This window comes from Sabethes cyaneus, chromosome 2 (genome assembly GCF_943734655.1).
Source record: "Sabethes cyaneus chromosome 2, idSabCyanKW18_F2, whole genome shotgun sequence".
NCBI classification, from domain to species: domain Eukaryota; kingdom Metazoa; phylum Arthropoda; class Insecta; order Diptera; family Culicidae; genus Sabethes; species Sabethes cyaneus.
In genome coordinates this window covers 21,471,276-21,486,275 of record NC_071354.1, presented here as the reverse complement: position 1 = coordinate 21,486,275, position 15,000 = coordinate 21,471,276, and the positions used below count along the sequence as shown (strand labels likewise).

The following is a 15,000-nucleotide window of genomic DNA, read 5'->3' as shown; positions in this document are numbered from 1 at the left end:
GGAAACCAAGGTCGTATGCTGACAGGGGGGGAGGGCTCCTTCGAGCTACGTTGGCCCTCCGGCGATACTGTGGGGTTGGTTGCGGGCTTTGCAAGCCTGAACCACTAAAAAAAACCAAAGCAATGGACTCCGTAAGTAATAATAATAACTCTAATCGGAACAATCGGCAAAGACCCAGGCGACGAAAACGGACTAACGATTGGAAATTAGGAACATGGAACTGTCGGTCTCTAAATTTCCTCGGAAGTACCCACGTGCTTTCTAAAGAAGTGAAGAGCCGCAAGTTCGACATCGTAGCGCTGCAGGAGGTATGCTGGAAAGGAACGATGGTACGTACGTATAGAGATGGTCATACCATCTACCAGAGCTGCGGCAATACACACGAGCTGGGCACAGCTTTTATAGTGATGGGCGAGATGCAGAAGCGGGTGATCGGGTGGTGGCCGATCAACCCCCGAATGTGCAGATTAAGAATCAAGGGCCGATTCTTCAATATAAGCATAATTAACGTGCACAGCCCTCACCTCGGATGTACCGATGATGACAAAGACGAATTCTACGCGCAGTTGGAGCGTGAATACGACCGCTGCCCAAGACATGATGTCAAAATTATCATCGGGGACTGTAATGCTCAGGTTGGTCAGGAGGAGGAATTCAAACCGGTGATTGGACGGTTCAGCGCTCACCCGCAAACGAACGAAAACGGCCTAAGACTTGTCGACTTCGCCGCCTCCAAGAACATGGCCATACGTAGTACCTTCTTCCAGCATAACCTCTACCATCGGTACACCTGGAGATCACCCAACCAGACAGAATCACAAATCGACCACGTTCTGATAGATGGTCGGCACTTTTCAGACATTATCGACGTCAGAACCTATCCGGGCGCTAACATTGATTCGGATCACTACCTAGTGATGGTAAGGATACGTCAAAAACTATCTGTTGTGAACAACATACGATACCGCCGCCCGCCACGGTATAATCTAGCGCGACTGAAGCAACCAGAGGTCGCCGAAAACTACGCGTTATCTCTCGAAACCGCGCTGCCGGAAGAGGGAGAGCTGGATGAAGCCCCTCTTGAAGACTGTTGGAATGCCGTGAAAACAGCCATTAACAGCGTAGCGGAGAACGTCCTAGGCAGTGTGGCACCGAATCGACGTAACGAATGGTTTGACGAGGAATGCCAGCAGATATTGGATGAGAAGAACGCAGCGCGGGTACAAATGCTGCGTAGAGCCACCCGTCAGAATGTGGAGCGATACAAACAGAAGCGGAGGCAGCAAACCCGACTCTTCAAGGAAAAGAAGCGCCACCAAGAGGAGAAGGAGTGCGAAGAACTCGAACAGCTGTACCGCTTTCACGACACACGGAAGTTCTATCAGAAACTCAACGGATCTCGCAAAGGCTTCGTGCCGCGGGCCGAAATGTGCAGAGATAAAGATGGAGGTATCTTGACTGATGACCGTGCGGTGATCGAAAGGTGGAAGCAGCACTACGATGAACACCTGAATGGCGTGCAGGCGGAAGACCATGATAGCGAAGGAAGTGACCACATTGGTGCAGCAAGCGACGAAGATGTGCCACCCCCATCGATAAGGGAAGTTAAAGAAGCCATCCAGCGGCTGAAGAACAACAAAGCAGCGGGAAAGGATGGCATTGGAGCGGAACTTATTAAAATGGGCCCGGACAAGTTGGCCGGCTGTCTGCATCAATTGATTGTCAAGATTTGGGATACGGAACGACTACCGGAGGAGTGGAAAGACGGGGTTATCTGCCCTATCTACAAGAAAGGTGATAAGCTGGATTGTGAGAACTACCGAGCCATCACTATCCTGAATGCCGCCTACAAAGTGCTGTCCCAAGTCCTCTTTCATCGACTATCGCCAATAGCCAATAGATTTGTGGGAAGTTACCAGGCCGGCTTCATGGAGGGTCGGTCTACAACAGACCAAATCTTCACCCTGCGGCAGATCCTCCAGAAGTGCCGCGAATTCCGAGTCCCCACGCACCACCTGTTCATCGATTTCAAAGCCGCATATGATAGCGTAAACCGACAAGAGCTATGGAAAATTTTGGACGAAAACGGCTTTCCGGGTAAGCTTACTAGACTTATCATGGCTACGATGGATGGGATCCAGTGCTGTGTGAGAATCTCGGGTGGATTGTCGGACCCATTCGAATCTCGCAGGGGACTTCGACAAGGAGATGGTCTTTCCTGCCTGCTATTCAACATTGCGCTTGAAGGTGTTATAAGGCGAGCGGCGATCGAAATGCGGGGCACGATTTTCAATAAATCCAGTCAATTTATCTGCTTTGCTGACGACGTGGATGCTGTCGGCAGAACATTTGAGGCGGTGGAAGATCAGTACACCAGACTGAAACGCGAAGCAGAGAAGATTGGATTGCAGATAAATACGTCTAAAACGAAGTATATGCTGGCGGGCGGGACCGAGCGCGGCAGGGCTCGCTTGGGCAGCACCGTGGTAATCGACGGGGATGAGTTCGAGGTAGTCGACGAGTTCGTATACCTTGGCTCGCTGGCAACAGAGGACAACAATACCAGCCGTGAGATTAAAAGACGTATTATCAGCGGAAGTCGGGCCTATTACGGACTCCACAAACACTTGCGGTCGAACAATCTGAGCCCCCGTACAAAGTGCACACTGTACAAAACGCTAATTAGACCGGTTGTCCTCTACGGGCACGAAACGTGGACATTGCTAGAAGAGGATCTACGAGCACTCGGAGTTTTCGAACGGCGGGTGCTAAGAACCATCTTTGGCGGAGTGCAAGAGAACGGTGTATGGAGGCGAAGAATGAACCACGAGCTCGCGCGTCTCTACGGCGAACCAAGTATTCAGAAAGTGGTTAAAGCTGGACGGATACGTTGGGCAGGACATGTTGCTAGAATGCCGGACAACTATCCTGCAAAAATGGTTTTCGCATCAAATCCGGTAGGAACAAGACGAAGAGGGGCACAGCGAGCGAGGTGGCAAGACCAGGTGGAGCGAGATCTGGCGAGCACTGGGTGCCCGCGAAACTGGAGATCAGTTGCCATGGACCGAAACAGATGGAGAAATTATACTGCGCAGGCCTTGTCATAAGACGTTAGGCCAATTAAGTAAGTAAGTAAGATAATACTAGAACATGGTTTTACGACCAAACTAGTTGAGTTATTTCGTGCGACGCTGGATGGGTCTAAATTATACATCAGAATAATGGGTTAGATCTCAGTTACTTTCGTAACTTCGTATGGACTAAAGCATTGCTTTAAAAGAGCAAAAGTGAAAAGGAACGGGACTATCATCACGAGATCTCACATGCTTGTTGGTTTTGCGGATGACGTCGATATAATCGAAAAGCTAGATTGGGATTCAACACTGCTAAACCAAACAACAATTACTGGGAGGGGACGTGAGATTCTAAATGTGGAATCGACGCTGAACCCCAGGTTGTATTATGTATTATGTATACAAAAACATGACGATAGAGTGATAATCTAGCACGTTACGATGGCCTGGGAACGTGAACAAATTGCCCAACGAAAGAGTAGCCAAAACTATATTCAATAGAGAACTACGCTGTCGAAGATGATGCACATTCAGCAGGTGCTTCAGCGGATTGGAGCACGGTAGCTCAAGACCGACAGTACTGGCGGACCAGAATTCGTTCGGCGCAGGATCGATAACGGACCGTTGTCACTAAAGTGAAGTAAGTTTTGGTGCTCAGGTCTTTAGACTCTGAGTAATTTTTTGTACGGAAGCTCAGCATCGCTTGCTTTCGTGCCTCGTTCGTTGCAAAAAATTTGACATCAACCTTTTTCCGAAATCGAACCAATCGCGGAGCAGTAAATTAGCACCAACCGTTTTAAATAATAGTTTGTGCGTAAGTGCGTGAAGTGCGGACTTTCAAATGTGCAGTGGTTCTTGAGAAAATAGTTAGATATTTGTCTTTCGATGACCGAGTGTCCGTGCACGTCACACAGCTCAACTAAGTGATCATACTCAGATATTAGTTTTTCACGATTTTTTGTTGAGAATAATTTCCCTCACTAGACAAAAAATGTCTCGGTATGTACTCGAGTACCAGTTGCTAAACTTCTCGCTTAAAGCATTTAAGCTTTCGCTTTCGCTTTAAGCATTATAGTTCATAAAATACCACATGAAACTATAAAGCACACCATTCTTATTAGGTGTTAATTCAGTTCTATTTCTAGCTGGCACAATTTCTACTCACAACATCATTATTCAACATCTGGGCATATAATTTCATGCCACGATACAACATAAACACCGAGTTTCCCGATGGATAACTAACTAGCCACCTATCTTTTGCCGGAGGGCGTGTCAACTAAATTGGCCTACAATTAACTTACTATTTTACGTAAAACCAGCGTAGTACGATCCCGGTTGTTACCCCCGTTGTCCTCCTTCTTTCCTTTACGGGTCGTCTTGGAACTCCTGCTGCTGCTGCTGCTGCGAAGACGACTCGCGTTCATAAATAAAGATGATCATGAATTATTCACCGCCACGTACTACGCGTATTCGAGAACCGGGAAAACCGGGAAACCGCGACAGCCGGCATTCACGCCTGGCTGATGGCAGCACGGTTGATGCCCGCCCGACCCCATCGCAACCAACCGCGTTGCTATTACCTCTCGAAACGCTCTGTTCGTTCTCGTTTCTCGTTGCGGTTAGCGGAAAACCAGCAAGAAGTGTCGGCGAAGCTGGTTGAGCTAATTATTGACATCCCACGTGTGTATGCATGAGTATGCAGAATGCCGCAGATCGGCTTGCACTCCGGTTTGCTCCACATTGTTGCAGATTCTGTATCGCGCCGCTTTCACGCTGAGAACTAGTAGTTTGATGGATGTACGCGTTCGCTCGCTCGCTCGCTGTGCCCGGAAAGTTTCCAGCTGGTGCAGGCAGGCAGACCGGCGGTACGCGCAACGAGTGCATTCAATTGCATGTGGAACAGATTATTTTCACATTAATCTCTGCTCGGCATATATAATCGGGCACATAATTATGTTTGCGGTGGGTTGTTTACCGATTAGGCGCGACCCCCGGTCGGACGGTCGGTGCTCGATGGAATCACTCAGCGAGTGAACAACAATTTCCCAGCACTAATTAAGTCGTCATTACTCGTTGTAGAAATGTGACTTGGGCAGAGTAGTACAGCTAACGAAAAAAAAAACAGAATGAAGCGTAGGCACGCTATTCCACGGTTCACCGAAGGCCTGATGGCCCCAATGTATTGCGGTACCTAACCGGACTTTGAGCAAGGCCACCCCGGCAAGCCAAGCTTACATTGTATTGCTATGTTATTTTTTACATGAAAAAAATACAACTATCAAAAGCTTCCTTTTTTCGGTTTGGTCTTCTTCGGATCAAAGAATACAAAATCGACAGGCAGTTCAAACCTTTAGGTGGATTGGGGCAGTTTTTTTCAAGTACAATATACTAGCTACAGGCAATCGATTTCTTGTTTCCTATTATGTTACGCCTTGTTAGCAATCCAAATGTGTACGTACGCTACTAACAAGCTGCTTCAACAGTTTGTATTTTGCAGTTCGACGAGCACAAGGCACTCGGATTGAAAAGGAACACACGAAAAAAAAACTAATTAGATAAATATGTACAATTCAATCGGAAATATCGAATTACGCCCAGCTGCAGTCCGTGGAAAACCGGTTCTCTAATTACCCCACGAAGTGACCACTGACTGGGCACGACCAGCCCCTCTGAACCCAAAGTGCACCGAAGCGCAGTGTGTAATGCGAACGATGGGGAAAAATGGTACGGAGATTAGTTTACAAATTAGAGCGCGATACCCTAGCGGTGCCCACGGATCAATTGCACCGTTCGGTCGTTCGTGGCAGTTGTTTGGCCGCGTCACCCCGCCCGGCCACCCGCCGGCGGCTAAGGTTGGCACAGACAGACACGTACGGTGTCGGAGACAAAGCCGACCGGCGCCGACAACAAGGCGTGTAGTAAGGCGATTAAAGTTGCACCGGATTGTGTCGAACCGAACCACGGCAAACAGTGACAGACCGTGAATTGAACAAGACCAACTCACCTGTCACCGTGGGTCTTAATTAGGAAAATACAACATCGTCAAGCACGAATTTCCCAACAGAATAAAACAAGCACAACCAACTGCTTGACAGTTAACAGAATACTTAGTAGTAACAAAGCGCAAGTCACCTTTGCCTTGCACTGCCTAGTAGCTAAGCAGCCGGGAATTACAGATGTTGCCACACTGCAAGTACCTAACATATACATGTTACGTGCGGTGTAATAACAGACTTCAGACCAATAAACACCTCGCTCCGGTGCATCATAGCCGCGCGCCAAGTTCCACCATCCGAAGCAATGTGGCAAACAAGTTACCACCCCCTCACCATCGCCTCCTCCACCCGGCGACCCACACCGTAAATTGTTCACTACACACGTAACATTCAGAAGCTAGGAGCTGCATTACAGAAGCAACATTGTGCGATTGCAATCTGCATGCGGCAATCGAGAACGCGCAGGGTGTGTGCGACTGACGTCGAGAAACTACAATCCTTAAGCAAGTCCACCACACAAGCAAGAATTAACCTTCTCCTAGAACACCCTGACTAGAGTTTGCTTAGAATCAGCGCTTCAGAAAGGTGGACTCCTCTCCGTTCCAGTTGTGGCCACCGCACCGGTAAGAAGGCAACATTCAAAATACCTATTATGTTGGTTTAATGCGATTTAACACAACGATAATTATGTTATAACTTAGTGAGACCGCCGACCGCCCTCCGGGCCACCGACCGGAACAACTGCAGCGGTGAATGCACTCACCGAAGCGAATCGGTTCTCTCGGTTCTGTAGAACACCATATCGCTACCGGACCGGGCGGCATGTGGGGCGGAACCGGCCGGCGATTGTTCACCGGAGCGAAAACAGATTTCGCCGGGTGGACGAATTTTGGAACGCAACACACACCGGTCGTCGGTGGGTGTTCCTTCCGAGGCCGAGCAAGGTCCTACCTAGAGTGACAAAGATCAGGATGCGAATAATGAATGATTAGGAGAGTTTATAATCACGCCGAAATGGGTTCACCAAATGCGGCAAAGACGAGCCATCCGAAATGGGAAGTTTAACGGGATTGAAACTAGGATAATGCTTTCCAAGCATTCCAAGTTAAATCGTAATTGTTCACTTGTTAATATGTGTCACGTAGCGAACAATATTCGTCCTTGTGAATGGTTTCGTTGTTATCGACTAAAGCTTGGTTGTAGTCCGAGTAATGGCGTAATAATAATCGTCATAAAGTCTAACTAAGACCAACAAACATATCACTCTTTAAAAATCGTGATCAAATTACCGAAAACAAAAATAATACATACTTGTTTGTGCATTTCCACATTTAGGCCGTAGGACATCTCGTAGTACTGTAAGGAAACAATAGATAGATAAATTAGTGATTTGACAATAATGTAAATCAACATTTTATTTGTTGAACAGACTTCAAGAACAAGTGAGGATTTGAGGATTTTGTAAAATTGTCGAACAATTTGAACCAAAGAGCTTCTCAGAATTTCTCATCAAATAAGATCAAATAATATCTGGAAGAAAGTTTCCTTAATTTTTTTTTCACTGAAAGAAATCTGCTATGAAAGTATAATTATTATTGGGATTTGGACCATTCAATCAATTAATATTAGAAGAGGCTATGTTTTACTTTTCACATCAACGTTTCGATCTTGATTTGGAACTTCTTCAAAGCTTCTCAACTGTTTTTTCCCAAGATATATTGTGTTAGCCACTTACACAGTTCTAATCGTTTTTGTCTAAAAGCGAAGACTACAGAACTCAAGACTGGGTATTCTGTCAAAATTCTACGGACAGGTTTAGAAAGCCCTCCAGGGACGACGATGGCAAGTGTTTGTTTGTTGATGTGCCATCATTCTAACATCACTTCCACACTGATATCATTAGATCATACATCATACATCAACATCACACGCATACATTCTTTCATATGGTTGCAATCGCAAACACAATACAGTGTGATTTCGAATTTGGCATGGTTTGATTTTAGCATGGTTCGATTTTGGCATGCCTCGAAACGCCTTTGGCAACAAAAGTATCCGTTTTTGGCACCAAAAAATATTTTAATTCCAAAAATATGCTTAAATATCAGTCAGTTACCGCATACATACTTTAAATGACGAAAAAATATTGCTCTAAGTGTACTCATGAAAAAAAGTTTGCGGTTATAGAATGTTTCAAACAATATTTTTATTGCCGTAGGACTACGTCTTACCGCAAGTCGCCAAAAACTTACTTGCACCGCACGGATAGCTCTAGGCGGACTTTGTAAACATAAAAAGGTTGCAATCGTTGATTAATAACATTTAGTCAATTTCTAACGCACTTATATTCATTTTTACCTTTGTTATACTATAACAAAGGTTTAGGAATTGGTCGAAAAACACGAAATTGATCCGAGGCCCGGAGGGCCGAGCCACATATACCAATCGACAGGGTTCGACGAACTGAGCAATGTCTGTGTGTGTGTGTGTGTATGTGTGTATGTATGTGCGGGGCGCAACTTTTCTATCGCCTGTTTCTCGGAGATGGCTGAACGGATTTGTTCGCTATTACTTTTGTTTGAAAGGTATTATTGTCTAGTATATCACTATTGAATTGTTTCGTGGTCCGACTTTTCGTTTGAAAGTTATAAGCAAAAATGTGAAAATTACGTGACACGATTTTCTCCGGAACCAAATGACCGATTTCAACGATCTTAGTATCGAATTAAAGCTCTTGTTAAGGCTAAATTTTTCGGATAAATTTTATTGAAAACAAACGAGTAGTTTAAAAGTTATGCTTAAAAAACCTGTTTTAACAAGGTAATAATTATCGCCTGTTTCTTAGAAATGGCTAAACCGATTCAGGCGCTTTTAGTCTCATTTGAAAGGTAACATAGCCTAATAGATCACTATTGATTTGTTTTTTGATTGGACGTTTAATTTGAAAGTTATGAGCAATTGAAAACAACACATGAAAATTTACAATAATTTATAACGATTTCATCTAAGATAGTTTATCTAGTTTGAATTATTTTGGCATCAAATTAGAGGTTTTAATGCTGCAAATATATCTGCAAAATTTCAGAAGAATCGGTTTTGCCGATCAAAAGATATTAACCCTCCAACACTCGCGCCAACTTTTGTAACACGGTTACTCGCGCGCACAATGCCCCAAAGCCAAAAATAGACATGCGCTCTAAAACTATGCGAGTTTTGACTGGGAAAACTTGGTTTTATATTTATGGAACCTTCGTAAGAATTTCTTGAAATTGAAAGCTCTATCGTCTGGTAGAATTTAAATTTTGATTAATCCCCCTAAAAGTGAAATAAAAAAATTATTTTTCTTCAGTTTCAATATAACATATTGATGTGTTCTGCAAAGTTTTAGAACATATTATTACAAGAAATTTTGTTGAATACAGTAACCTTCTATCTATTCAGCGAAGATAGAAAAATCTTATTTATTGTATATGAATTTGTAAAATCAGTATTTTCTATTTTAGCTCTTTTTGCAATTGTTGTATGACTTTTTCACGTATTACAAAATTGTACAAATAAAGAAAATACACAACTTTGCTGAATATAGTATACCTCTATGTTTGTTTGTTTAGGTACTGTAGAACTTTGATTATAAACAATACCTTAATTTTGACTCCGAATTACTCGACTACCAACAGATACATTTTAAACATTTTACATTTGCTGATAGTTTCGCTGCATACAGTCACCATTTCTCCATATGAAGAAACGGGAGAAAATTCCAGTTGGGGTCAATTGCGGTACATCTCACATGCTGATTGCTTCGTTTCTGTGGTGTCAGTTTATGCTGATCTATTTTCTCAACAATTTAAAGTATTAATGCATTGAATAATTATGACATTTTGCTCATAACAAGGTAATTGAAGAATATACGTTAGTTAAACAGCGATTTGTACCTTTATAACAATATGGCATTCAAAAACCTACACGTGTTGTACAAAATGCAACAGCGTGAGTAACCGAACTTTACTGATGAACCGAGGAACCGAAAACTTTATTGATGACAATCAAAAAGAATGGCATTACAGGAATTTATGCATAGTTCAAAAACCTATAAACTAAACCTTTACTACGCAATGTATATGTTAAAGAATAATATTTTCTCTTACAACTTGCTTTTACTTGCACTTACTCAAATTAATAACAACCAACTTACGCTTACTCAGTAATTTCATGAAAAAAGGATCTATCAAAATTTATAAGTGCTGCTATTTCGTTCAAATTGTGTAAACTTATTCAATTTCCAACAATTTTATGTAAACCAACGCACTACGCAACGTTAACCAATAGATGAATAACAAAGACCGTATAACAAAGGTTCCTTTCGCCACTAGGTGGATTAAATCGGGTTTTTTCATACCAAAAATGGGTCTCGATTTTGGCATCATAGGCGACACGCATTTGTTGCCAAATTCGAATTCATCCTGTAGTAACTCCCTTGAGATAAGAGATGGCGTTAGTAGTATGGTCTTTTGCTGTGTATATGCGAGCCATCTACTGTGCCCAGTCTTGAGCTCTGTAGTCTTCCCTAAGAGCTAACATCGATAAAACCTTCGATCAATGCATATTGCAGCCTCCCACCCAGTTTGCCTTAAGAGGAGCGTCATTGTTCGAATAACCTTGTCGTGTGTTTGAATCTCGTCTGGCAGAGGCTGCAAGAGTCAATAGAATCGTAAGACTAACCTCGCAATTGTTATATACTCTAAAAATAGGTTGTGAAATCTGTTGAATGCGAACAAAAGGTCAAATTTGGAAAGCGGCTTTCTACTTTCTTTCAAGAAGCCCTGGAGAAGACTCTCCAGACTGGGTTGGAAACGTTGGCGTGAAGAGGAAAACATGGTGTCTTCTAATTTTTATGGATTGACGAACCAAAACCCCAATCTACTTGAATTTGAAGTTAGTTATGGCCTACGATTAAAAGCGAAAAACTAACTTTTTGTGTTAGAGCTGTGGTTTCTTCGGTAAAGTTGTAGAAATTGTAAAAGCAAGCAACTTTGCTGAAGAAATGAAATTTCTATCCCTATCGGGGGAAGAATTATGGAGCTTTTTTTAAAGTTCCCCAAGAGTTAGTTTTTGATACTTAATTCTTGTTGGTTGCATTGTACACTAAAGCACTGTTCAAGGCAATTATCTGAGCTCTCAAAACACATATTTTTACTAAAGATCGCAAATCTCTAGGACCATTCCTTGCAAAGTTATAGCATATTTACGCTTTATTTCTCTTTAACTTCACAAGCCAATACGATGGAGACATGAAATCTTCTGCTTTACCTTGAAGCTTAGGTTTAGTACTACAAATTTGTGCCGCAAACGTGCGAAACGCATGTGCCAAAACCGATCTGATGCTGTATTCAATCAGTTTACTTTTCATGTAGTAATTTTACGTAAATTTTTGCATTATATTTATGTTCTTTTGAACGCTGTAATGCAGTGGTGGCCACGGTATAAGCATAATGCGAAATAAATCAAATCTGCTCAATAGATCTGCGGCCCGAAATGACTTCTGACAGTAATAAATTCAACCTATAGTTTCCGTCCACTATCCATCAAACCAGTCCGCGGGCCGCAAGGGCCATATCGCATGGCCAAGAGTCGCATGCGGCCCGCTGGGCACAGTTTGGCCATCACTGCTCTAATGTGATAATTATTAATACTAATTTCTTTTGCATTAGTCTTTTTGCAGCAACTTTAAGTCATTTTTACCACTATAAGCTAATTTTTTTTTATTAATTTACTAATTTGCCTGGTTTTAATTTTATTCTTGATTCATCGATTCAATATGTTATTTGGTTTCAAATTTCACTTTGTTACATTTTTATTAATTCATTTCTTTTGTTTCATTTCATCCATTTAAAGCAGGGATTATCGTTCTAGGGTAGACGCACCATTAGTGGTGGTAGTACCAGTAGTGGTGGAAACTTGAATTATTCCATTATTTTTGCATATTTTGGTACAAGTTTGGTAAGTATCGAACTACCAGTAACAGTGTTATTTGATAAGTATCTAACTTGTACCAAAATCTGCAAAAATAATGGAATAATTTAAGTTTCCACCACTAATGGTGCGTTTACCCTATACTTACTTCTACTCTAATTAGCTATTTATATAAATATAAATAATATATAAATATAAGTAATATATAAATTCTTTATTGGTGAAATCTTATTTTATATTTTTGCAAATTTTTTAAAAGTTTTTAACCACTCCCGTTTCGGATAGGTTCGAGTCACGACGCAAAAAAAACTTAACTAAAAAATGTTTACATCAAATTAATTGTCTGTGGGCTCTGTAGCCTAAAACTCTCGAAATATGAGAATGCGGAGTGTTAAAACTTCTTTCGTGGGAAGTGGAAGTTTAAAAAATTCGATGGATACTGAAAAACGGTACAAGAACAATTCCTTTCGATTTCCTCTCTCTTTTGATAGGTTTTCGTGTGAAGAACTATAACGTAACAAACACGAATAGATCTGCTTTTGATGATCTTTTTTTATTTAGATTATAGTCACTTTAATCAGTTTTTGGGTCATTCGTGACTTCTGCGGGGTTGGGATTTGAACCCGGGTCCACGGCGTGAGAGGCGTGAATGCTAACCACTACGCCGGGACTGAACCCACCCGCTTTTGATGATTAAACTTGGGATGAAAACGCCTAAAATGCAAATATTTTTGCTATTATTATTCTGGGAGGAATATACCTATGTTGTCGTGAAGAACAAAATCTAGAATAAACTAGAAAGTATGATATACCGACTATGAACATTATCAATTGAACAGGTGAGACACAAGTCAACCCACAATTCTCGATTGCCGGTCGAGTGCGCTTCCAATTACACCACCGCTCAGTTCTGTAACAGGGAGTCTGATATTAAGTTCATGGTGCTTCATACATTTAGCCTCCCAGTTGGTTCCGAGGTATGACACTGGCCTAATAAGCCAGTCGTCGTATGTTCGAACCCCGACTGGGAGAGGCTGTTAGAGTCAATAGGATCGTAGCAACTGGCCCTGCAATTGTCCTGCACTCTAACAGCTGGCTGCGAAGTCTGTCGTATAAAAAACAGAAGGTCAAGTTTCGATAACGGAACGTAGCACCTAGGCTTTGCTTTGCTTTTGCTTCATACATTAACCTAGCGAAAAGTATAGTTTGAGTAGTCATTATTGCCACAGACAAGAAGACTCATATTCCATCGTTCATGCAAAAATCACTCATTTTTTAAAAAAAGCATGTTTTCGCAATATGGCCATACCGCAGCGCTCGAGTGTTGCTTCAAGTTTTTAATATAAAACCATACAAATGTTAAAACCCTACAGTATAGAACCCTACAAATATAAGCTACTCCGCAGCATGCCTTACAGCGGGTGCTAGTGTGCAAGCAAAATGTGTAGGACGATGATTTATCACGGATTTTCTTCTATGTGTCATGTCAGTTCATCAGTATTATTACTATTACAGCAATGTTCCGGTTTTGTCAGCCCCATGTTGAATTTTAGGCTGACAAAATGGGGCAATTTTTTTCAAAATTCCAGACTTAAGACTATGCAATCTCGAAAACTTCTGCTTAAATTAAATTTTGACCCTCAATTGATCAACCGAAAGCTCAACGCAATCTAATTAACCGGGTACAGCACACTAGTCCAGACTCCAGAACCTTTTTTGGTGCGAATTGGAGTTTCGAGTGGTTTAAAGTTAATGGAACCTTTGTAAGAGTTTGATGAAATTAAAAGTTCTATCGTCTAGCGGAATTCAAATTTTGATTGTTCTGCAAAATTTTATAGCATATTATTAAAAGAAATTTTGCTGTAGACAGTAACCTTCTATCTCTTTAGCAAAGATAGAAAAATCCTATTTCTCAAATATGAAAAATCGTTAAAAGCAGTTGTTCTATTTTAGCTATTTTTGTAGTTGTTGTATGACTTTTACATGTTTTACAAAGTTGTACAAATAGTGAAAATACACATCATTGCTGAATATAGTACACCTCTATCTTTGCTTGTTTAGGAATTGTAGAACTTTTGCTATAAAAAAACCTAATTTCGATCCCGAATTACGCGCAAAAAGAGCATCATTTCATTCAAAAACTCTCCCCAGGGAATCAGAATAGGCTCATGCAGACTAAAAAGGTTTTAAAATCATGTTTAAAAGCACAAAAGTTAAACAAAATTTTTGGACTGACAAAATCAGGATAAAAAGCTGATAAATGCTTTCCGGTATGATATTATGGTGATTCTTGGGAAATGATAGTTGAGACTGCTTTAGCACATTTTGATGTGAGCGGGCCAAAGCGGCCCGTGGCTTCCGTGAGATTCATCTGATTTGGCCAGCGCCATGCCTGTATCTGGGAACCACTGACCTAGTTGGACAGATTACAGTTCTTCAGCCTTTTTTAAATTGTAGCACATTCATAGACAGCCAGTCAGTTAGCTTTGAGGTACGATGCTGGTCTGACAAGCCAGTCATCGTATGTTCGAATCTAGGCTGGACGATGCTGCTAGAGTCAGTAAGATCGTTGCACAAGCCCCGTAATTGTCCTGTACTCTAATAATCGGCTGCGAAGTCTGTCGATAAAGCAGGATCAAGAGTCAAGATCAAGTTTACACCCAAGGCTTTGCGTTCTGCCAAGGGCTCCAAATTGCCGCTGAAGCTTCCATAACAGAGCGAACAAGGGAGTGGGTCAGTGAACTCTTTGTCAATTCTGGTGATGCAACCAAGGCTTCTATCTCGGTAGTGATCTCTAAAGGACCGGCAAGAGTCCAACAAACCTCAAGATCCTTAAAAGATGATACTCTTGCAAGCGAGTGGCCAGAAAGTGTAGTCCCATAGAATGGAAGTTTTTCTTAGTGTGAAGGAGATTACGTAGCATTTACTTATACTGAGGATCAGCTAATTATAGG

General features: G+C 42.0%; 1 protein-coding gene across 4 annotated transcripts in view; it reads right to left on the bottom strand.

Annotated features, from left to right (window-relative positions):
* LOC128738589 (protein groucho-like) overlaps positions 1 to 15,000 on the bottom strand; it is a 94,223-nt gene that overhangs the window by 32,267 nt on the left and 46,956 nt on the right. For all 4 annotated transcript variants that reach the window (XM_053833840.1, XM_053833839.1, XM_053833841.1 and 1 more), the window contains one exon: positions 7,385 to 7,429. In XM_053833840.1, the coding sequence (XP_053689815.1) occupies positions 7,385 to 7,429 (45 nt within the window). The remainder of the gene's footprint in view (positions 1 to 7,384; positions 7,430 to 15,000) is intronic.